The sequence below is a fragment of the Lepisosteus oculatus genome, chromosome 5, assembly GCF_040954835.1.
Source record: "Lepisosteus oculatus isolate fLepOcu1 chromosome 5, fLepOcu1.hap2, whole genome shotgun sequence".
Lineage (NCBI taxonomy): Eukaryota > Metazoa > Chordata > Actinopteri > Semionotiformes > Lepisosteidae > Lepisosteus > Lepisosteus oculatus.
The window spans coordinates 17661600-17685875 of record NC_090700.1 but is presented as its reverse complement, the minus strand read 5'-3'; the positions used below and the strand labels follow the sequence as shown (position 1 = coordinate 17685875).

Below are 24276 nucleotides of genomic sequence, written 5' to 3'. Positions count from 1 at the left end.
CAGTTCCCACTCTTTCAGCTGCTCTCAGCTGAGTCAGCCGACATCCTCCAATATCTGCTCGCCTTCCTGCAACCTGACATCCAACACAGCACTGGGAGCCCACATTATCCAGCCTCCGTCCCCCCATATGTAATTTAGCAAATACACCTTTCCAGTTTTGTTATTTTATTCTGACTGTTCTATGAATACGACAAGCAGTTTTCTATCAAAGTAGCATCTCAACTGCTCCAATGGAGTGAAGGGTCCTACCCAGGGACCTTATCTTGCTGGGATCAAAGAATACCCCTGCAGCATACATTTGCTCCTCTCTGTCCCATACTTCAAACAGGCAGTGCTCCCTTCATTTCCATCCTTCCCCTTCTATCTTCTCCCATTTAGCATTCACCCTTCACAACTCTCCATAACTCTGCTCTCCTTCCAACCACCTGCTTTTCCAAATTGGAGCCCGAATTTCTCACAGAGTTCAACACTCCCCACAACTCTGCAACTCCAGTCAGCTTTCGGTCATATCCTTCTAGTTTCATGGTCTTCTCACCCATTTCTCTGTCTCCAAAACCTTCACCCTTTTGTCAGGTCCCCATAGTGCCCGGTGACCTTGTTTGGCCCACTGCATTCCATCTCCCTGAACCCATTGGCCTTCTCGCAAAACTTCCAGTGGTCTGTCTCATCATTCTATCCTACCTCTATCCCTGTCTGGTAACCCACCCAGTTTCTGTTATAGATGGAAATAGCTTGCATTTTCTCTGTGGAATTTCTTCTCACCTGTCAATCAGCCGGTTGCCTCAGTTACATGATAAAACAGGATCTGTTCCTCCTTTGTGCTACGTACTACAGTACCTCTCCCATCTCAGGTGGATCAGGCTATTTAAGATCTGCTTTGACAGTGCTCTCATCTCTGTTGTAGAGTTCTCCTTAGAACTTACTTTGCTCTCTAATTCTCACGTCCCCTGTCTTGTGCTATACTGTACCTTGGATTCTCAACCTGCTTCATCTTGATCTGAATTGTCCCTTGTAACTCTCTGAACTGTGATTCACTCAGCTACGTGCCTTCTTGTCTTCACTACGGTTGTGGATTTCCCTCTGTGTCTTACACTGTCTCTCTCTGGCCCTGAACCTTTGTTTCTGACTATGGATCTGGATTGTGTTTTGCCTGCCTGTTACCACTTTTAACCATGATTGCTTAGTTGCTTATTCCACTGAGTAAGCTCACAGGGTCTTCTTCTTACTCCTATTAGCAGCCATTACAATTTCATCTTCTGAGATTACCTAAATACAGTTTCCTATTGGGCGTTGTCATTAATTCACTTTTGCAAGGATGAAGACTGTGGTAAATGAGTAAAAAACACAAACTTTATATTTTACTCTAGTGCTGTACTGCCTGTCCCTTTTGCTTTGCTTTTCTTTTCTTACATTTTACATGTTTCTAACTGAGCTGACTCATGTATCAGTTATTGTTTTTTAAACCACAAGGGAAGATTGTCCTCAGTAACGATTTTAGATATTTTAAGAATTGCCACAAAAAATGAACTTCCACGCAACTTTGATTTTATGTAAATGAGAAGTACCACAGAATAATTATGAGTCTTAGATCTTTTTTTTTCTTTTTTTTGACAAGCTTAGGGTAGCCTTTGTATTTTTTTATTCTTGATTGCAGGGAGCATTGCCTTTGACAATTCTCTAAATAAAGAGGAACGGAGCAAATGCCGAATTGAAAACATCAAAAGAATTAAAAATTCCTTTTTTATTTCATTTTTCATCTGAATTGAAAAACATCTAAGGCTCTGAAATTAGATGTGGGGTAATACGGCTATAAAGCAGACACTGCTGCTTTTATTGTAGTTGTCTTTAAAACCCTCTATATTTAAGTGTCAGTTTAAATCTTAGTTGCCTCTGTGTTAATATTTAATTAAATTGACGGCAGTCCACACCAGCAATTATGTAGATATTAATATTACAGTTTGACAGGAATGAATTTTGTTTTTGAGTCAGAATTTTTTCAAAGTTAATGTCAGCATTGTCTTCTCATTTCTAAGATGTTTTGAGCTTCCCAGTTACTGATCTTATTCTTAAAATTTGAATTCTTATAGGTTATTTATACATTTGCTTTTTACAGGTGGTTTCCTTTCTCTCTTTACATCTTTACATGCATGTTTCATTTTCTGCCTAGAACATTATTTGCCATGCTAAATAGTGATTACATCAAAAATTCATCTCATGCCTGAAAGAGCAGAAGTGAAAATGTAAGCAGGGTTATACCAGCTAAGGATATGAATTGTTCACCATCTGTGTCTGAGAATAATATTCTCTGAATATAATTCTTCCAGTCCAGTCTCTTGGAGGGTTTCATAGTCCTAAGGAAGAGCACAAAGGAGCCTTCAGAAAAAATGTATGTGCCTTGAAAATTATTCTTTACTAAAGGAAACAATTCACTTGTATCTGAACACCTATGGAAAGTAAGGTTTATTTAAATACAGTTGTTTCTCATACTGTAGCTCTTAATAGATGCCTGCACATTAATGGGGAAATTGATAATTGCAGTAAAATAACATAAAATGTGTTTTTTTCCCATCTGGTTGATGGACATGCAATGTTAATATTAAAATTTCTCTAGTCATGTGTTATTTAAAGTAATTTCATAAATAGGTGTTTGTAGAAAAAAGTGCTGAAAAGATCAAGCTTAATAAAATCTTGAATCTTTGTTGTTACTGTGATTCTATAATGCCATGAAGTATATTACTTAATGTCTGCCTACCTGTACTCTGCAACATTTAACTCTGGAGAGCAATATGTGACCCATAATGTAAAATTAAAAAACATTTATTAAATTAAAACACTAATAAACTGACAGAGCATTGAGCTAGAAAGAGAGCTGGAGAAGTCTGTATACATGGAGACGCCTAGATACAGAAGTCATCAGTCACTTTATAATGGATGTCTGCAGGTGATTAAATTTGAGAAAACTCTATTAGAATCACATTTACAAAATTAAAAGCCCTTTAAAGAAAAGCTCAGTATTTTAAAATGACTTTCAGGGTCAGTTGCAGATTACACTCCTTGTTTCTTCTCTCCATGCCTTCAGCTCATACAGTGACATTTCTACAAAACAGGAAACCAGTGCTTTTAACAAGAGGACTTTAATAGAGCATTTCATGTGACAGCACAAAGCTGGCATGCATAATTGATATCTACAGGGGTCATGACACTGGTCAAATCTCCTGCAACTGAGACCCGCAATTATGTAACAGGTCTTAAGGAGGGGACCTCTATTAAAAATGGAAGGATTACATGTGACATTCATTAAAGCAGAAACTTTTTTTATTTAGACTCACTTAAGAAGGGAAAGAATAATACTACCCCTTCCTTCCTGGCTTAAATTACATCTGGATATTTTTGCAATGCTATCCATTCAGAGAAACAATTGCAGTTGTCATAGCAACAAATAACATGATAACATCAATACTTTCTCCCGATCACAAATTCCAATTCCAAACATATAATAGCTGATGTTAGCTTTCCCCGACATGATCACAAAAATCCTCTGACATACAACAAACCATCATCAAGTGACAATAACTTGACAATATTTTGCTTGTAAAGTGGTTGAATTTAAAATATGGAGCACATACAGTATATATAGAAATAGACCGTTTTGTTTTTGAGCAAATAGTTGAGAATTACATTATTTGGCATGTCTTTTACTGTATATAATCTACAGTATAGTGTTCTCTATGAATATTCATTTGTAATTTGCATTGTGGTTTCTATTGACTCACTGTTCTGCTAAAGGATTCTGGCAGTCCTGCAAAGATTTGGGTACCTGACTATTGGACCAGTTTAAGACATCACTTTATGGTGTTTGCAATAAAAATCTAAAACTGTATGTACAGATGCAGCCATTCAAAGTGCGCGGTACACACACGTAATTGGCTACGGCCGGTTCAGAAAAAAAGATCTAAAGTACTGTACTGTATACTAGTTTGTCACTCTTCTCATCCCCTCTTTGCTAAATGGCTTTTGAATAGAGTCACATGAAGACAGAGGTGAAACAGCCCTACACAGCCCTGTCGCAGTACACGAATATAATTATATCTTATTAATTTCTTTAGATACGCGATTCTTTTAATACAGTTTTTGCTGTGCTCTAGAGGATCCTTGTGATATTTCGAGCTCTGGTTGAATGATAAGTGTCGCAGTTTAAACAATTTTCTTAGTTAGAAATTATGGAACGCTCTGTTAAAAGCAAGGGAGTTTTTATGTCCGTTGCAGTTTTTTTGCAACATGAATATAATCATATCGTTATTAATTTCTTTAGATACACGATTCTATATTATATTCCTTTTTAATCAAATTCTAAAAGCATGCTTGTTGACTCCGGTATCACGTTAAAGACTTCAATGCTTAAAATGTTTAGGGAGAAATGGAATACTGGTGTGTATGTTTTCTTTAAAGTACCAGCCATATACTGTATGTTTAAGTTCCAAAATTAATATCGTTTATGGCCTTCACACGCGTTGCAGTATGCTCTTATTCTTTTTATGCTCAGGCACTAAGATTTCCCTTCAGTGGTAAAATTCCACAGAAATATTCAATACTTAAACGGGCACAGTTAAGACATTAAATATACATATACATACTGTATACAGTACAGTTTGCATACGGTAATATGTTTATGCTCCTAAATCAATCTCTTTTATGAGCATGTGAAAGGCATGGTGAATCGATTCTCAAAAATTACTGTACTTTGCATGATTGGAAACAAATGCGTGATTGCGAAATGCTGTGGTGTTACTTTTACAAAGACGGTCAATGAAAAAAAGAATGTGGACCAGGGCAATACTTTGAGTTTACACTTACAGCTTGTCCAAGGTCATTCATTATTAATACTATTAGTAATATCTTCGTTAAAGACTTTGATGGCGACAGCCCAAACATGAGAGGTTGAGCTTAATTAGCTCCACCTTGCGGAAATTCCGGATACTATTATTTTGCTTGCGGTATTATAGGAGAATTTACGGTAACTAGCAGTATTTACCGGTAACCCGCGGTAGACTGCGTACAGCGCACCAGAAAATAATGCGGTATCGCCCGCGCATTTTGAATGGCCGCATCTGTATTAGGGTGCATTGTCTCACTGTTTTTACCTAGGTTTCTAAAGTATTTCTAGGTTTCTAAACTATTAATTCCATTCTTCAAAGCTCAACACAGTTCAAGTGTCCCTGTTCTCCATTGCTTTAGCAACTTCATCAAACTCACTTTTGTCTTAGCCAGGTTCTGGGACTTGGATACACCTGCTCTACTTGTGCTTGTGCCTGTATGTGAAAGATTCTTTGTACTTCATGCTGTTCTCCTCCACTAGACTGTGGTTCACACAAAGTTGCTGTACTCTCAAGCTTGTGTACAGCAAATGCTTCTGATAGATAAATAAAACGGTGGGTGGAAAATGTGTCTAAAAACAGTGTTTAAAAACTGGAGCAACAATATTGTGGTGTCTAGAATGCTCTTACATCATCAAACTTCAGGAGCCTTAATACAACAGACAATAACGTGGAACTAAACTTGTGATTCTGGACACATTCACTTAAAAAGTTTTTGTGGTAGCATTCAACCTGAAACATTAGGAAATTCAGTGTAGTCTGGCTTAATGGTTGAATGTTATTAATGATTCTAAAATAGCTTTATTAATAATTTACCTTCGGTGGCACACTTGCACAGTGGGACCCTGGATTCAAGTCCTGGGGTGCTATCTGCATGAAGTTACTGACATACAGTACTGGTAGATAAATTGGCTTCTGGAAAAAATGTCCCTGGTGTGAGTGTGTATACTCTGTGGATTCGTGTTCCGTATCGGGTATATCCTGCCTTTCACCCATTGGTTGCCTGAATACCTGCTACCCCATAACACTGTATTGGATAGAGTACTTAGAAACTATATGGATGGATAATCCCTCTTAGAGCAAATACAAATAGGAATTACAAATCTAAGAAGTCTGTTAACATGGAGTATATAACTGGGAGGCTGTTCACAGCTTTTCTGTGACAGGTTCATAAACAGGTTAAATTTAGATTGAGCAGTAGCACTGAAATGCTGTTGAATTTCAGATTGAATACAACCCCGAAACCAGTGACTACAGAGGTTACAGTATAATCCCCGTTATTATGCTGCATTTTAAAGAGATTTTGGCTTTTCAGATTTGCATTGGAGGTCCCTAAAGTATCTTACTATCAGCCTGCTCATCCTTTTTTGAAGCCGAGTGGTTTTAGTCCCGCATTAAAAGTCACATCCATCTCTTTAAAATTCAAGTGTGAATGAGCAAGTTCCAGTGAAGTGATTTTTCTGGATTCATGTTAGTTCAACTTTCTAAACATGGAATAAGCTTGTTCTGTGGAACTACAGACAATAATGGGTCCAGCTGCTCCATCAAACAGTTAGCCCAGATAAGATGATAATGGAGCCCCTCCACAATGCACATCTATAAAAATTAATGAATTCATAGTCTGCCATGAAAGTGAGAAGCATGTGGGGATTATTTCTCTGATACAAGGAGAGCTTTGTATTGTCTATAATAACTTCATTCTCAGGTAGATTGTGGCATAAGACTGGGAGCACATAAAAATAGAGGTACATGTTTCAGCTCAAGCAGTTTACAGTTTCAAACACTCAAGGACCCAGCAGGGATCTCACTGTGAGGAAATACAGTTTAGAAATGTATACAAAAAGCTTCCCATGGCATACATTTTCTTTTAAATATCAACATTTTCTATATCTGAAGTATTCTAAATATCATTCATTAACCCACCACTCTGAAGAAGCTTACAGTATATCCGATAGCATGTAACAACACCATGAATTGTTAGTCAGAGTTAATAAATGAGATGCCTGAAGGGGCCAACCTTGGTAAGTTAAAATGGGTTAATAGAAACCTACCATGTATAAAAATATTGTAATAAGAGCGGTTGTGTATGCTAACTAAAGCAGAACTCTTTTATAGAAGCAAGGCCGGGGAAAGGAATTCTGTTCCTGGGGTGTTCTGGCTCCCAGTACATTCTGGAAGCAAATCATATTAATTTTAATCACATCCTCCTTGAATGCTGCACTCATGTTATCTCAGTAGGGGAGAAAAGAAAAATGTGACAAAATGAGCACAGCCCTGGTATAGTTCCACAGAGGCCTCATGCATGTAGCAGATGATTACCACCTAGCTAGGTGGTCTGAGCTTGTTGATAATGCGGTAACAAGCTTGCCTGCCGTGCTGGCAATCTGGGTTCGATCCCTAGCCCAAACTGCCGCCTCCTTCTGTGTTACAATGGGGATAAATACAAACAGCGTTTCGCACGCACTGCTTTGCACTAACCCCCGCCCCTCATCCTGCTACTCAGCTAGGCACTGATTATGTCTTGGCATCACATAAGAGAGGCAGTTGCATGTATTTAAACCTCCTTTTTTAAAAAATATCAGGACTTTTTATTCAGGGTCTCAGTGAGGGATGGCATAAAGGATGGACGACTGTTGGCATTGTCCGCTACTCCTTTTTACATTTTTTACTTATTCTTCGTCTGTGGGGTTTTTTTTTCATCCAGCAAGTTCACGTTGTAAGCGGTATGTGTTTTATCTTTGTCTTCTTGTTAAAAAAGGATGAATGAAATCGTTAACCACTCGGCTGTGGTCCATCCAGGCCCCTTGGCTAAGCTGCAAGTACAGTATTAGTACAGGATCAATCTAGTGTGGCTGCAATAAGCGCCGATGTGTATACCGTTTGGAGATGTTTTGGGTTTTTTTAAAGCCACTGCATGGGAACAGTACAGTGGAGCACAAAAAGACAATTTGTTGAAAATGCGTAGTTTATAAGTTTCTTTTACAAGTTTCTAGTTTTCTGAAGTTTCAGACAAAAAGTTTCTAGTTTCACAGTGTGACATTATTGTTTCCCGGCCCTCTGTTCAGTGACTCTTACACTCTAATAAGTATTTTTAAACCTGCTGCTCAGATGCTTACTGAAGCCACTGTAGCTGTTAACCATGGGGAAGCTAAAAAAACAGCTATTTTTCGATATTGGCTGCTGCTGGCACAAGTGTATCCTGGCTAGATATGAAGAGGCATGCCGAGCTGCAAGCATCATCGTATGCAGAGTTACCTAAGCACAGCAAGATAAAGGTTGCATCAGAAGCAGCTGCCTGTGCCAGATGGCAGAGAACAAATCAATTGATAGTGAAAGGAGATTCCACTCAGGCGTAGGAAACAGGCCAGCTCTAGATCCTGCACCTCGGAAGGCGCTCCATCAGCGCTCATGAGGCGAGACAAGAAGAGGAAGGGAAGCTGTGGCTGCATATATAGTGGCCTCTGGTTCAGGAGGAGAAAACAAAATGCTTTTCTCCCTGTGTCTCCTAAAACTCTGCTCAGAGGAACACCTGCTCTTAATTGTGATGACTGTCTATGATCTCTGTTAACTGTTTTTGTGCAGCCTTTGTTTGATTTTTTTATATTGGCTTTTAAAGCCCTTCAAATGCAAGAGATGATGTTATAGCTTGCTCTGTCACTTCTCCAACCCTGGTCACATCTTGGCTAGTTCCTACAGTGACTGCTTAATTGCACACAACTGTATGACAGTCTTGAGGAGTTTGGTACTCATTGGGGAGGGCCTCAATAACAAAACGAACTTTAAAATTATAATCTGAGCCACATTGAAGGCCATAGACTATAAAGGCCAAATAGAACCACACACATCTAGACCTACAAAAAAACAGTTCAGTATTGAAGGCTTAGGAAATCTCTGTTGTCAGTCACTATCCACAAATACTTTGGTCATTCTGAGTCCATCTGTTAAGAAAAGTGGAGCAGAAACAATAGCTGAAGGGACAGCTCAAGGTGTGTCACTCACTCTCATTGACGAACCTTCTCTGTCTACAGCTGTGCAGTAGCTAGTTGTTCATTGTTGTAATTAGTAGTTGTAACTAGTTGTTGATTATCATTTGTTAAATTCACAGTGGTGCTCAGGATTATACTGTTGTACACTGATTAAGACCCAAAGAAGTGGGCTGTTTGACTTCTGGTCTAAATAACAAGTTAAATAAAATAACTGAGATTAGAATTTGACTGAAATTGTGGACCTTGCAGCTCTGGTGGACAAGATCTGTCTATGCCTGAAATTAAGAATAATGTATGGAAGGATGACGCAGTAAATTTCTATAATTTGCCCAGTAAAGGGGCAAAAAGTTAAGACGACAATATTTAACCATTTGTAATGGCAATCCTGTATGATTTCAAGTTTAAAGCATGATCAAAAATCTGTTGGTTTATTAATTTTTAATTTATGAAGGCTGGTTTGGAGTGCAACTGCCAGGAGACAACTGTAAAATCTTCTTGAACGCATTACTCCCGTGCACATGTCCTTGCTTTGGTTATTAGTCAACTTTTGAATTAGTTTTAAAACAAGTGCCGTAAAAAATGAACCCCCTCTTTTTCCTGCAGCCCCCAAGTTCTAAGACATACTTTTCCTTGTTTCAAATTATTCCTTCAGATCACGAAAGTAAGGTACTTGTTGACAGTTCCATGACTTGGACAATTGTTGAGCACTGGGAAGGTGACACTCTCCACTTTTCCGTTTGGTGCTTTTATACGACTTGTTCATTACTGAAATTGAATGTATTCCTGAGATATCTTGTTTGTAACTGTTTTTAAGTATTACAGCATTATGCAGGAGCATGTTCAGTGTGGAGGCAGAGCCCGGGATTAAGGGTAACTTGTGGGCGTAGTAACCACAGCTGACCTGGCTAATTTCGGAAAATGCTGCAGCTGTGGAAGCTTCTTAAGGACACACTGAGCACCTTCCCGGAGGCATGACCAAGCAGGACTCCTGGACCCCTGTAACAGGAGAACATCCCAGTGACAGTCCTGGAGGGAATTGTGAAGAGAGTGTTAAGGCCACATTTTTTCTTTTCTTTTTCTTTTCTCCTGTCACGCTGTGATGATACTCCGGGACAGGTTGAGTTTTCTTTTCTTTTTGGCCTCACTCCTTTTTTTTCCAGTCTCGACCCCACTAAACAGGGATAGTCCAGACTAGATAGTCCTGTTCCAAACGGTCTTTCTTTTCCCCCAGACTGGACCCCGCTAAATAGGGACAGTCCAGTCTGGCTGCCACTGTGTCACGCAGTTTCTTTTTCCCCCATACTGGACCCCGCTAGTCCAGTCTGAAAATCGCTGTGTAAAGTGATGTGCTTCTTTCTTTTTCCTTTTTTTTCGGGTTTTGCTGACCTTACATTGGTGCCTCCAGCCTTTCAAACCAGGTGTCGATTTTTACCAGTGTTCACTGTGACTCCTCCCTCTCCCTCATTGTTTCACTGTATAGGATACTAGCTGGTTAGGTGTGAGGGAGACATATAAAACTAAAATATCATTGCATTGTGCTGTTATATTGCATAATACAATGAACTACATTAGTAACATCTACAGTATGCCTTTACTACAGTATGTGTTGTTATGAGCAAAACTGCAGCAATGACTCAAATTGACATTAACCCCCGTTTATTCTTCAAATACAGTGTTAAATTGTCCTGAACTGTAGGTGGAAGAAATTGCATTAGAAAAATGGTTGTGAAAGGTAGGATTTCAATGTGCTTGGAGCTCTGGTGTTGAAATATATCATATGCAAGCCCATCCCATCTCCTTTGTGTTGTTAAAGATTGCCTTTCGCTCCAAGGTATAATTTCCTTTGATTTATTCCAGTACGTCTCTGCATTTGTCTTAGATTAAAAAATAATAATAATCAAATCTTTATGAGTTAGAAATAAGACACATGTTCTTATCTTTAATATGAGGGAACTATTCAGCAGAATTTAATTAAGAAAAAGCCCTTAGCATGGTCTGCATCTAGGTAAATCTTTAGCTTAATGATCTTAACATGCATGTCTTTCTCCTTGGACTGTCAAAGGTCTTTTTTTAATTTCAGATTGCCTTAACAGCCATTTAACTTTAATGATAGAGATACATAAAATTCTAAAACAGGAATCATCTTTTAGAAACATCCCTGTGGGCACATTACTGTATAGAGACCTTCTTTTTTAAAATGATTAGTCTTGATTTTGACCTATTATTGTAAGGTGAGGTTATCAAAAGACTCTATTATACTAATGTGCAGAGAACCTTGCCTATTTACAGTACATGGATCACGCTAAAGAACTTAACAGCAAGTTGGCGCAACACCACGTCCTCAGGTTTTCCTGACCTGAACTCTCTTCTGCTTTACACTTAAGGTGCCCTAGTATCTGTGGTGCCCTGGGGCTAAATAGAAGATAGCATCACCTGTTTCCCTCATCTTCCATTTCTGGTGCATCTCCAGGCCCAGGATGTCTCCCTGCCAAAGTGCAGACCATTACAATATGTATGTAGCACGATACTAAACTTCTGTGATCAATTAATACAGTACATGAAGAGCACAAGACACCACACATGAACTTCAAGTACTAATTTGACTTTTTGCTTATTCAGTTCCACTAAGATTTTAGATTTTTTGCCATTTTACAGTGTCATCCTTACAGAACATTGTCATATCTAAATAGCTTTGGCACTGAAAGATACAGTAATAAAAATACTCAACAAAAAGTGAAAAACTGAGCTGGTGTTACCTGTCCTTGTGCATTATATTGGGATTGGGGGAGTTTTAGGAGATTTTTTTATAAGACTAGACGATGATGGGCTAAATGTTTTCATACAGTACATCAAATGCTGTTATCTGGATGAAATGGTTCACAGGGTTTAAACCTTTGTAGCCCTAAGCAGAATAAGAATGCCAAAACTCCCTCCAGGATCACAAGTTTAGTTCCACATTATTGTCGGTACCAGTTTATAGATCTGCTTTTGATGGAACAGTAAGGATAAATATTAAATAATATGGTCGCCCATATTAAACTGGAATCCACGTTCCTGGGTGATGTGTTACTCACCTCCTGCTGCAGGCTGTGTGTCTGGGGGTTGTTCCGGGAAAGTCCACCTGGGCAGAAGTCCTTTGTCAAACCATGGTGACCTTAAAAGATAAAGTTTGATCTGTCCTCTCTACGAATTCATTACTTGGTACTGTCCACCACTAAAGCTTGTCAAGTGAAAGAGCATCAGCAGGCTGTCATCTGCATTTTCCACATGTGGAGAGAAGTAGTAAGGTGAATTGTAGTTTTGCACTAGAAATGAGTTATCTGGTGGTGAGAGATGCATGGGATGTCAGTTTATACACCAATTAGGAGAATTTGATAGGACTGACTACATTTCAGTTAAAGATTTGGAAAAGGGGAAAAATTATTGTTTATCTTTTAAATTTAGGAAAGAAAGACTCTGTGAAGAGCACTATTCAGTACCTTTAACTGGTTTGAGCTGGCTTTAATTAGTGAAAAAATCCCATCATGTCAAATTGTGATTTAAAATTCTATGTCATGGTTTCAGCTTTAGTTTGAATACCTATCTGGGTAGGGGAAGCAGATTAATTGTCAGGCAAAGATGATTGTGAGAAACTGCACAGATTTAAAATCTCCAGTATATTGCAGTAATAAGTCAAAGGGAATGTAGAATGTCACATTTACATGAACATTCCCATTATTATGTCTCCATGTAAATATCTAACAATGAAATCACACTTCTGTACTGACTCTCAATTTAGAGGGTTATCAGTTCAAGTTGATTAAATACTGGAAAGATATTAAGTATACTCGCATCTGAGTGAAGAAATTGAAAGATGCATTTTTATTAATGGAATGGTTATACTGGTTTTTATAGCTATTGGAAACATGGAATAGAATTATTTAATGGCTGTGGAGGGGAATCTCAATTAAATTTTCATTTGAAGGGCCTCAAATCAAAGAAGGCATTTCCATGCAATCTTAAAGATTTTTTGTGGCAATCCCTCAGATAATTTCAGTTATTTTTAAATGTTAATAAGAGTAACATGTTATGTTTAAAACAAAAATGTGATAGAAGAAATTTTAAAATTCAATTAATTTCTTTATTCACATATACAGTATTAAGTTAAAAATCCAGACATACTGTACTGTAATCATGCTTGAATACTGATAGGAGACTTTTCTTTCTCTGCTTTTTATGTGCCAGCTTTTAAAGATCTCTTTAATGTCTTCATGTGCAGAATGGCACATGTATAAATTGTGGAAGTGCATCTCTGCTTAGAAAGGCAAAGAACATCTCAAATATCATAAATCTTAAAGATAAATGTAAAAAGGTCATGGTTGAAGGAGAGTCTTCTTCAGTAAAATACTGTTTTTCCTCTGAGGAGACAAAAGGCTTCCCTTTTGAAGAGGCCTAGTTTGTCACATCACACAGTTCACAATATTCATAGCCAGTAACATTGCTCAAAATTCATGTCCTTTGTATTGCTAAGCGCTTGATCAGAAATTCATTGTCTTCTGTACTTCACAAGGACTGTCACTGATACAAATGATTTTTATTTACATAATTTTCCATACCTAGTCAGAAAGGGTTGTTTCAAAAGCATGTGTAATAAGCACACAGGAACATTGGTGAATATATAACTTGAACAGCATTTTTGAAGATAAAAGCTGCAATATTAGTTTCTCAATATTTCTTTATTTTTTTTTAGAAGGAGAGATATTGAAAGCAAGTTACAATATGTGATAATGCTACTGAGGGGATATAAAGGAACAAGTAAAAGGTTCATTCCATGCTAAAAAGTAAAGAAAAGAAACACTACATTTTGGTTGTGGAGCCTTCTTCAGTTGAGGGAGAGAGACAAAGTAACAAATAAATAATGCATAGATGAACAAAAGACAGAGTAGGTAAAAAGGGACAGGTACCAGGGAGGAAACAGGCATATAGTGGAAGAGAATGGGTGTCCAAACTAAGGCAAAACAGGAAGAGAGGTGTGGAAAGCTGAAATCTACAAATGAATGGAGAGGATTTAAAAGGAGCTGAGTCTGTTGTTGAGAGAAGGGGAAAGATGTGATCCAAGTTTAAGGATAATTTTGGTTTTGAATGCCTTCTGCAATAGGAGTTCTGATGCCGCTGTGTGAGGACGCAGAAAAAGAGAACAGAAAGATCGTGGCCCTTAGAGGTCAAATGGGGAATTATACATTTCGAGAGTTTTTTGATATTCAAACCTCCAACCATTGAAGGGATATGTTCTTGGTTTCTTAAGATATTGTTAGTTTCATTCATTGCCTATTATGGCAGGTACATTTGTATTCAAACAATACTGTTGTTCAATCACCTTCAGTAAACCCATGCTAAAGTATTCATGCATAAAATTAAATAAATATATTGAATACTGTATATAAATCCTGTTATATAAAAAGTAGTTTCATACAAAGTAGTTTACATTTTAAGGAAAATGTTGTTTTAATTAATTTTGGTTAATTTTATGAAGAGTCATCTAATTGATGTGATTTGTCCATCACTTCATTGGTTTTACATTTTGATTTCATTTTACCAATGCTGCCATGTTTCTTCCATGCCCTCTTTTGCGCTGTGTATTGGCCTCACACAGAGATCAACAATATGATTTACTGTATATAACTGTAATATAACTTCAACAAAAAAGCAACAAACTTGATTGCACTGTTGAAACAGAAAAAAGTCGCCGCACTGATCAATATTTGAACTAGACATTTGTAAAATATTATATATTCAGTATGTGAAGTAGATGTGTTATCAAATTATGTTTTTCAAGTTTTATTTTAATGTTGGATACCATTTACTGTAAATGCCAAATGTAGTCTTGTATTGAATTTAGAGTAAACATTTTTTTATTATTATTTTGACATAATGTCTGGCTATTTTATGGTATTTCTTGAAAGTGCAATAGCCTTTTTCTTGTGGCACTATTTTTGTTCTTGAAGCATCATTACCATTCCTGAAAATCTTCTTTTCAAAATAAGAGAAACTGGACAGAAAATGTTTGCACATGGTTAGCCTTGCTGCCTGGCACAGTGGTTAGCATTGCTGCCTGGATTCAATTCTGGACCTAGGGTACTGTCTGCGTGAAGTTTGTATGTTCTCCCTGTGTTTGCATGGATTTCCTCCCACAGTTCAAAGACATGGTGGTGTGAGTGTGTGCATGTTTGTGTTTGTGTCTGCGATGGGCTAGCTTCCTGTCCAAGGTGTACCCATTTTGTTCTCATTGCTTACTGAGATCCACCCACGACATAAACTGAATTTTATTTAAAACTGAGAAGTTTGAATTTTCCCTGTGACAGAGTTGTGGGCCGGCATCTAATATATCAGTATTCATCACATTGTATATACTGTATAAACTATAGTAACTGTGCACTTTACTGTATAGGCACTTGGTTTCAAATTTACAGGTTTCAGTGATTAATGTAACAAAGTCATACTTTCAATACTCATCTTACCCATTACATTATTGGTATTTTAGGCCATTTTGTAGTGAATGTTGTATGACTTCACACTGAAACAAACATTTTAGATGGTACAGTATAAAAATATGTGGTTCTTTGCATTTTCTTTTTGCTGTTGTTTAAATGGTGTTGATTTGTGGTGGTGCTGGGGACAACCAAAAGTGAATACTGGGGAAAACAAACATTTTGCCTACCATGTGTTAAGAGGTTTATACAAGTATTGGAGATTTCATCAGGCTTTGTCCACATACAGAATTCATTGATTTAAAATGACCTACAGGTACTTAGTCATAAAAGAGCTTCAGTTTATTCATAGTTCTTCACGGTTGAATATGGATTCCATTTGATTTAAGGATGTGTTTTGAAATTATGTAACAGTAACAGTTTTATATTCTATCTTCAAAAATGAATCATTGAAATGCTCACATTGGTGGGTTATGAATTTGAACATTCATCTCTCCATCCAGATTAAGATCATACGAATGGACTCCAGGAGTACCTACAGTATGTGATAAATCTCTGGTTGAATATTGAAGTCTCAGTGGGTCTGTATCCTTTCAATTGAAACAGAAGCCTCAGAATACACATCCAAAAGCCACAGCAAGAGTGCATTATAATTTTGCAGTATGCATGTTCTTGGTTTTGCTTCTGGTTTGGCATCTGAGAAAACTGGTCGTGGGTGTGAGTGTGTGCATGTCTGTGTCTGTGTTTGTGTGTCTGCCCTGTCTTGCTCCATTGAGTGCTGGGATAGGGTCTAGCTCCCTCTCGACCCTGAACTGGAAGATGCAGTTAGAAAATGGATGTATGTTAGAATAAAGTATCTTACAGAAGGAATGTATAAGTATCAATGAACTGAAGCTGTGTTTTCTCCAAGTATAAAACATGCCCTTCAGCTTGAGTATCATAACCTGTGTCCGTAGTACCTTAAATGAAAACATGGCCTCAGTACAGTAGTTTTAAAGACCTTTTAGCTATCTACTTTATTCCCCAGGTAATTTAGCCTTTGGTAATTTAGCAACTATGTACCTTAACCAGTACAGGAGGATAGGTTGTCCTCATTCACTTTCTTACATTTGGAGAAGAGAAGGACAATGTCTTTCTCTGGAGATAAATAACATAAGTGTGTCAACAATTTGCTATAGAAGCCATCGCACGGATATAAGCAGGATACCATTCTTTGAGCAGCTTCTGCATGTAGGCCAACAGAATTTGCCAGATATTTTATGGTTGTTGTACTATTAGCGTTCTGAACAGGCGTTATAAAAGTAGATCTAACTGTTGACCAAGCCAGGCAAAGTATTAATATGGATAACCCCTTTCCCAGCATTCCTCATTTAACATCCGTTCCTATCTCAGTGATTCATTCCACGCACTGAAAGGCTTCCAGTAGCCTCATTCTCAAGGACAAGCTATCGTTCACTCATCCCATTAGGTTAAAGCCGAATTTGATCCTCACATTGCTTGGCCATTAAGCCACTCAAAGCTAGAGTTAGCACAATAATGCTCTGTATGACTGAATTATAGAGTTAGTTCAAAGCCATCGAATTCTGAGTAAATTTGCAAAGACAGACATGGAGTTGAATATATATTTACATTTAGTTCATTATCTAATGCATTATTTGTACAGAAGCCTGAAGCTCTACAGTTCTCATGGATAATCTTTTAATCGTAGCAATTTTTTTTTTGCTTCCACCACTGCAGCCAGTTACTTGTCCTAATCTCTCATACGTATACATGTTTGAAGGGCTGTGAAAGAAAACAAATAGAAGGCAGATACACACACAGTGCAAATAAAAATCACATACATTATTAATAAAATAGAAAAAGTGTGCTGTAGTACAGTATAAGAGAGGATAATGGGTCTGTAATGAATTTTCTTCTGTTATCCTTATGTTAAGTGTATATTCATAGAAAGCTTCTGTATGTGTAAATGTAACATGTTATTTATTCATACAAATAATGGCCATAATTAAAGGCCATCAGTAAGACCACAGAAATGTACATTTAGTATGTTGTCCAAACTATTGATTTTTCACTTGGCACTTTACCTACCAATTATTAGTGTATTTCAATTGATCATATTCTTCTCACGACTTGGTCGCATAAAATAGGAACATGCAGTATTCATTACATTTTTATAAAGTTTACATCTGTAATTGGGCATCTCAGAACCAACACATACCTTAGCATTAGAGAAGTATTTGCTTTTGTACAAGAGTGGTTTCATTTTCATGTTTGAAAGAAAAGGCTGAATTTCATCATCCAAATCCCAAGTTACCATTTCATTGCCTGAAATAAAAACCCCGATGAGCTCTGATTTAATGATTACGAGCTTGCAGTCTCCCAGGAATGAGCAAAGCCTTTGGTAAATTCTAGGAAATCTTTTCTTTTTTTCTTGCATGTCTCAGAGAAACTTTCATCAGGGAACAGAGAGATCCTGCATGGCTGTCTAAGAGACTGAAACAAAACGATATATTGCTTTTTACAGTAGATGAATTCAAAGCATAATAATGGCTTTGTACAGCATGCATAGTTTGTCGTTTATCAAAACATATTTGATCCTTCTGGCTCCTTCCTGACTTACAGCTCTCTTTCTGGAGTTCCTTTCTAATAGCAAGTTATTATACTGTAGGTACATCTAGTGGCCGTTCTGAGAATGTGCAGATCTTTGCTTGATCATTTTAGGAAGGATCCTGCAATATTAAAGAATTTGCAAGCCTGAATACAAATAAAGGCTGCAGCACAACAATGAATTATGTTCTTGACTCATTGCAATCCATAAGGCTAGGTGAATGTAGAAAAATTATCACCTGTGTTCAGTATACTGTATATTTATACATCAGTTTTCTGCATGTTTCACATGACTTACAGTAATTGTAATCCTCAACTGCATCCTATTAAAATACATGCTCATATTGTGTTGGCTAATATCACCTGTTCAAATGGATGTTATTTTCTAGAAATGCAATGTTTTCCTGTTTTTTTTTTATACTGACAGAACATAATATATCGGTTGATTTTTCCATTGTGTTTCCATTGTGAACCACGAAACAATCCTGTGTGGTTCATATGTGCTTTTTTTCTGTGGGTTGAAAACACAATACATGATGCACCACCCAATCATTATGTTGCCCATTTATCTTCTTCCTTGCATCTAGATACATTTTGCACACTATCCACACTATTCTCAATAAATCAATACATCATTAAAGAAAGAAGATAGAAGGTGTAGCATAAGGTTTTTGTTCTTTTTCTGTGAAAGCCGCATAGGATCTATCCTGTTGATCTTCAGTGGAATTGTTTAAAAGTATTTTCAGAGTGTACATATACAGTACAATACAATGTATAATTGTGGAAGTGCAGTTGCACAGGATTATTTCCTTAGCTGTAGATTATTTAAAGCCACAGTGTCCCCTGATACTGTCTGTCCATCCATCCATCCATTTTCTAATTGAACTTTCCAATTCAGGGTCGCGGTGAAGCCACAGCCTATCATGGCAAGCAATCGACACAAAGCAGGGTGCATTGCAAGGCACACAGAGACGCAAACACAGACACACACACACTCCCACCTACTGTAGGGCCAAATTTCTCAGAAGCCAGTGAACCTACCAGTATGGTTTTGGTGTGTGGGATGAAACCCACACAAGCGCAGGGAACACATACAAACACACATCTTGCACCCCAAGCCCCGCATTGTAACCACTGTTCTACCATACCACCCCTTAACACTGTAAATTACTTTACAAAGACCATACACCAACCAGCATATTCTGACTCATTCATTTGGTGGGTCTCTTGTAACATTTCCCATGGTTTGTTTACCTGTTGTGTGGAGCACTCATGTAGAATGACTACTGTCACACTATGGGTGTAAGGCCATGACTGCTTATTCCTCTGGGGTCTGGTAAGGAAGCCTCTAAGTTTCTTGCTCGTGATGAACAAGGGCTACATAAAATGAAAGTTGTTGTTATTACAGCACCGTTAGTGGGATTGCGTACCGCTTATATTAAATATCAGCCTGCCTGTGTGTAAAATCCTGGCTGACACGGGAAAGATGAAGTGTGCTCATGAAAACTTGCTGTTATTGTAGGCCTACAAAGTTACCTCGAGAGTCCCTGTGGAAATCATTTGGACTCACTGTTTGGCGGGCGCCAGCTCTGTTTTGTTTTCCTGTTAAGAAACGTGTGACTTATTCATGAAAGCATTTCTTAAATGCGTTGTGCTGCAATTTATTTTTCCTTTTCCAAGCGATGGTTATGCTCCATGTTCTATAAGTATTCAACTATCTAAGAGTGTGTTTTCTCATTTTATTGTTGAAACTGCATTAACTGTCAGTCTACAGTTATTAAAACAAATGCTTACCTTTCTCAAGTGTTGTTCCATTTTGAGGTTTAATATGTTGCATTTTTCAATAAAACTTTCTCCCACCGTTGTGGCGCAAGTATTCTTGAATTGCTTCTTAATAGCTATTATTAATCAGATCTGCTGAAACACCTTTTTTTTTCCTTCTGCAGCCCACAGAGATGTTTAACTATTACAATCTTTCATTTCATGGATGTGAAATCTTACTAATGCTAGTAAAGTATGTAACAGATTGCGAAGAAATTCTGAATATTTTTTTCCCATTCTCTAGGTGTACATTCCATGCAGAACAGCAATCGTCTTGGCCAATGAAGACATTTCCTACTGACAGCTGAGCAACCATGAAGAACAAGGATCCAGGACATAGAAGTTAAGACATATAAATGTTACATAGATTCTTTCATTTTAGACAAATTAGACTAGGTGCAGAATAAATAATAGTGTACATTTATAGGTTTCATGTGATTTTGAGTCATTCTGTTGTGAGCTTCAGATTATAGTGCAGAAATCTGGCACTGACATATTTAAGCAACAGTCTATCTCCCTAAATTAATTAAATTTACACTTATAAATCTGTTCAGCACAATCTTGCTCATGGCACAACTGTGAAAGCCTTTTAGTGTTAAAGATTAGTGAACTCATTACTTGAAACATGCAAGTATTTTGTCAAAAGAATGTTTTGTTCTTTCTTACATTAACATAAACCTAAACTCTAAATAATCCCCTGACTATAGCAGTAGTGTAAAATATCAACATACAATGACTATTAAATTATTGACTAGTTTAATATGTTTTCACTTTTACAAATGTTAGATCATATCAAAACTAAAGGGAATCTTCAGTGCCAGAAAATGTGTATTTATCAGTCTCTGCGTATTGTGTTTTTGTTGTGATGTTTAATTCATGATTCTTACCGCCACATTGTACTAAAATGAAAAACTGCTAGAAAGGCAACTCCCTAAAATCCTAAGAAGTTAAGACATGAAGGTTTTAAGACTTAATAAACAGGGTGATCCCTCAGAGATTAATTGCTGAAATGTAGTATTGAAGATAAACATTATCTATAAACTTTAGTAGTTAACTCATATTAATCAAGTCTCCAATACCTCATATTATCATACCGATTCACTTAATAAAAAATGTTATACTCAAGTAGCAAGTCTTCCAACTGCAGAGAATACATCCCAGTAACTAGCAGTAATTTCCATGATCATTTCAGCATTTCTGGATTATATCTGACCCAATTGCTGTGAGTCTTTTGGCACAGCATCACATACTGTAGTAGGAACAGATGGCTAAAAAAACAAATAGTCCTATTAAATTAACTCTTACAATGATGTAACATTATAAAAACCTTTATTGATTTTTCACAGAAGGAGAGTGAATCGCTAGTGCAAGAAAATCAAGGCTAAATTATACATTCACATCTTGTTAGAATAAAGTTATGCCCTCTAATAAAACCCAACTCCTGAATGACAAACCAGCCTTAACTAATGATACAGCACTAAATCACAACCAACTCAGAAACTTCTTAACCTGCATTTTCCTTGACCCTTTTAGGCAACAGGTCATGATATAGAAATGTAGCTGCTATTTGATTCCTTTGCACTTTTTTCCTTGTCAGGTCAACTTCACATAACAAAAATTATGGCACATTATGGTCTCAATGCAACTGACTCTTTATACTCTAATTAATGGAGAGAGTGAGATGGCCATGCATGATTTGAAATATGAGGGTCAGTTAATTACTGTTGGAAAGATGTGCATTAAAAGTAATTCCTGCAAAGGTAAGGACCACTTAGAATGTCAGCTGCCCCATAATTACTGACTACTTTCAGAAAAATCTTCTTAGATAATTTTTGTATCCACAATTTATGATTCATAAGTGTATAACAGAATTTGAAAGTAACATCCCAAAAAACCCGTTAGAACTGGCTGGTTTTCATACAACAGTTTAGAATCTTTCAGAGATATGCTGTGTATGTGCCTTGTGCTTTATATGCAAAACCAACATATACAGTGCTACAGTATTTCTTTAAGATCCACTTTGACCTTGATATAGTGTCAGCATAAAGGCTGTTTATTGTACCACATTTTAATAGTTAAGAACAGCAAGAGGCTGCTCAAACTGTGAGTGCTCTCTGGCCACCTTGTGGCTGATTGATTCAGGGGCTTCACTTAGCTACTGTACATCTTGGAGGATCTTAACTATTAGTAGATAGAGCATGTCTTATGAGGGGTTTTTATAGACAGTGTGAGAAGTGTCCCCTGTATTCTGACCTATATGTTCCTAATTTCTTATTAAACAAATGCCCTTGGCTTCTTGCAGTATGTGCTGAGTTTGAAGAAAATGGACGGCTCTGAATGTCAGCTCCTTTCAGAATTGCCCGGCAGCCTTTTCTTTTTCTTCTGAGATCAGCTGGCATACAGTAGTTTCCCAAAGTTCTCCAGTGTATTAATTCCTTCGATACTGTGAATAGCTAAGCAGCTTTTCTGCAGACCCATTCACCTCTAGGCTCAGCACATTACAGCCAAAACATTACAGTAAAAAAAACTGTAAGAAAATGATTTTGAAAATTATCATGGAATAATACAATATAGCTGGACTGATAAATAGTTGGCATGCTTTCTCATACAGTCTTGTCTATTGTCTGGGAAAGAATGTACTGTATTATCCTTAATACATCACTTAATCCACTGTCAGGGTATATACTTTTTATAGAACTGGAATCTGGGAAATAACAGTACAGTCTTTGTTATGCCTAGCAGTTCCACACATTTAGTAAAACCATATAGAACCGATATCGTGTTTAAGTGTTAAGGTCCATCTAATGACAGACAACCGAGTGTTCTGATATAAAAGTATTCATTTTCTTTTAAGTGTTTTATATAGAAACCTTTCCTTTAATGTCCTCTCTCAAGAATCTGTAATTCTGTGCATTTTGGCAAGTCAGAATACCTCAGAATTCTACACCATGATCTTGTACCTCAAAACCTCAAAACAACAGAAACATATTGATATACAGTATACAGGGTAATGCATCTATTGTTCACATATGTATTTTCTTGTCTTGTAATTCCATTTCAAACATCCTCTGCTATAGCACTGAATTTGCAGTGTGACACTGAATGGGAAAAACATTGGGTTTTTTTTGCTTAAGACTGGATTTGTTTTGCTGTAAGGTGACATATACTGTACCTACAAAATGTAACTGTCACTCAAAATAAACAGCATCAAAAATTACTTCTGAATGTTGTGGTGCTTCACAATCTGAGTTTATTGCAGGATACTGGTGAGTAAAAGTCTGAACTTTCCAGCTCACAGACATGTGGATTGAGTTACTATACTGTATGTATTCATGTTCTAAAAGTTATGTTAACTTTGTTTTGAGCCTGGTATGCTTCCATGAAACATCATACAACTTGCTTCCATTCACTCTCTCATGATCTTGTGCCAATACACTGAATCCCATGACATAAATGATGACGAACCACTTCAAAAAGAAAAGATGCTCTTCGTACTGAAAGTTATATAGACACATGGTATTGTGTGTGTGGATGTTCGATTCATCAGAAGACTTCATACACAAACTATTGTTAACATTGGAATTTACAGGACCAACCAGAAATTTGGAAAAACATTGTGTACAAAGATGTTGGGCAAGTGAACAATATTGCTCCTAATTCATCATTGTAAGGTCTAGATTCACTTATATTGTTAAAAGAAAGATATCCATTTCCTGTTTTGTAATGCACAGCAAAGACTGGTTAGGAAATTGTTAGGAAAGTGTGATAACAGCCCATTATGTCTTCTTTTATGAAGAAGCTGTGTGTTTTCCTTGATAAATCAACATTAACATTAACAACAGAGTTTTCATGGTTTTCTCTGAATACCTTTATCAGTACTTTCTCCTAATTTTTAACAACAAGTAGAGAAACTGGGGACAATATGCATGGTTTGTCTTCTTTTTCATCTCTGCTTTACTATTATCTTGGTTCCACACTCTTGAACAGCTGATTGTCTCCTCTTCAAAAATGTATTGCTGTCAATGATGAATTAAGTTGTCTCCTGTACTATGACATCTACACCTGCAAATAAGGAAAGCCTTGAGGTTAGGGTGCTGACTTGGGGAAAGATATCATTTTAAAACTATATTAATAATTAGAATAATGGCAATAGTGCAGACCATTGGCTGGTCCTGTACATTCAGAAATACGGTTACAGAATGTATTTTGCACTGCGTGAAGTTCAAGCTATCAAAGAAGAAATCAGAAGACCCTCTGGCACCAAATAAAGCATACTGTATTTTCAGTGTATATAATTTAGTATTGTTTTGTATTGAGCCTTATATAGAGTCCGAGGATTGATTTCATTTTTTTCATGAAAAACAAAATGCAATAGATGAACTTATAGAGCCCTCTCCACTTCAAGCTGGAAAAAATTGAAAGTGTTTTATTTTGGGTCAATAACAATACCGAACAGTATTAGAATGACAAAATGTGTTTTCAAAATAAAGCAACAGCATATAGAAGATGTTGGCCTCCTAG

At 37.0% G+C, this 24276-nt stretch overlaps 1 protein-coding gene across 1 annotated transcript in view; it reads left to right on the top strand.

Moving 5' to 3' along the window:
* The window catches only part of gbe1a (glucan (1,4-alpha-), branching enzyme 1a), a 379113-nt gene extending 356141 nt beyond the window's left edge, over positions 1 to 22972 (top strand). The window contains exon 16 of the mRNA XM_015341997.2: positions 20000 to 22972. Coding sequence (XP_015197483.1) covers positions 20000 to 20056 — 57 coding nt within the window. The 3' untranslated portion in view covers positions 20057 to 22972. The remainder of the gene's footprint in view (positions 1 to 19999) is intronic.
* The last annotated feature ends 1304 nt before the right edge of the window (positions 22973 to 24276 follow it).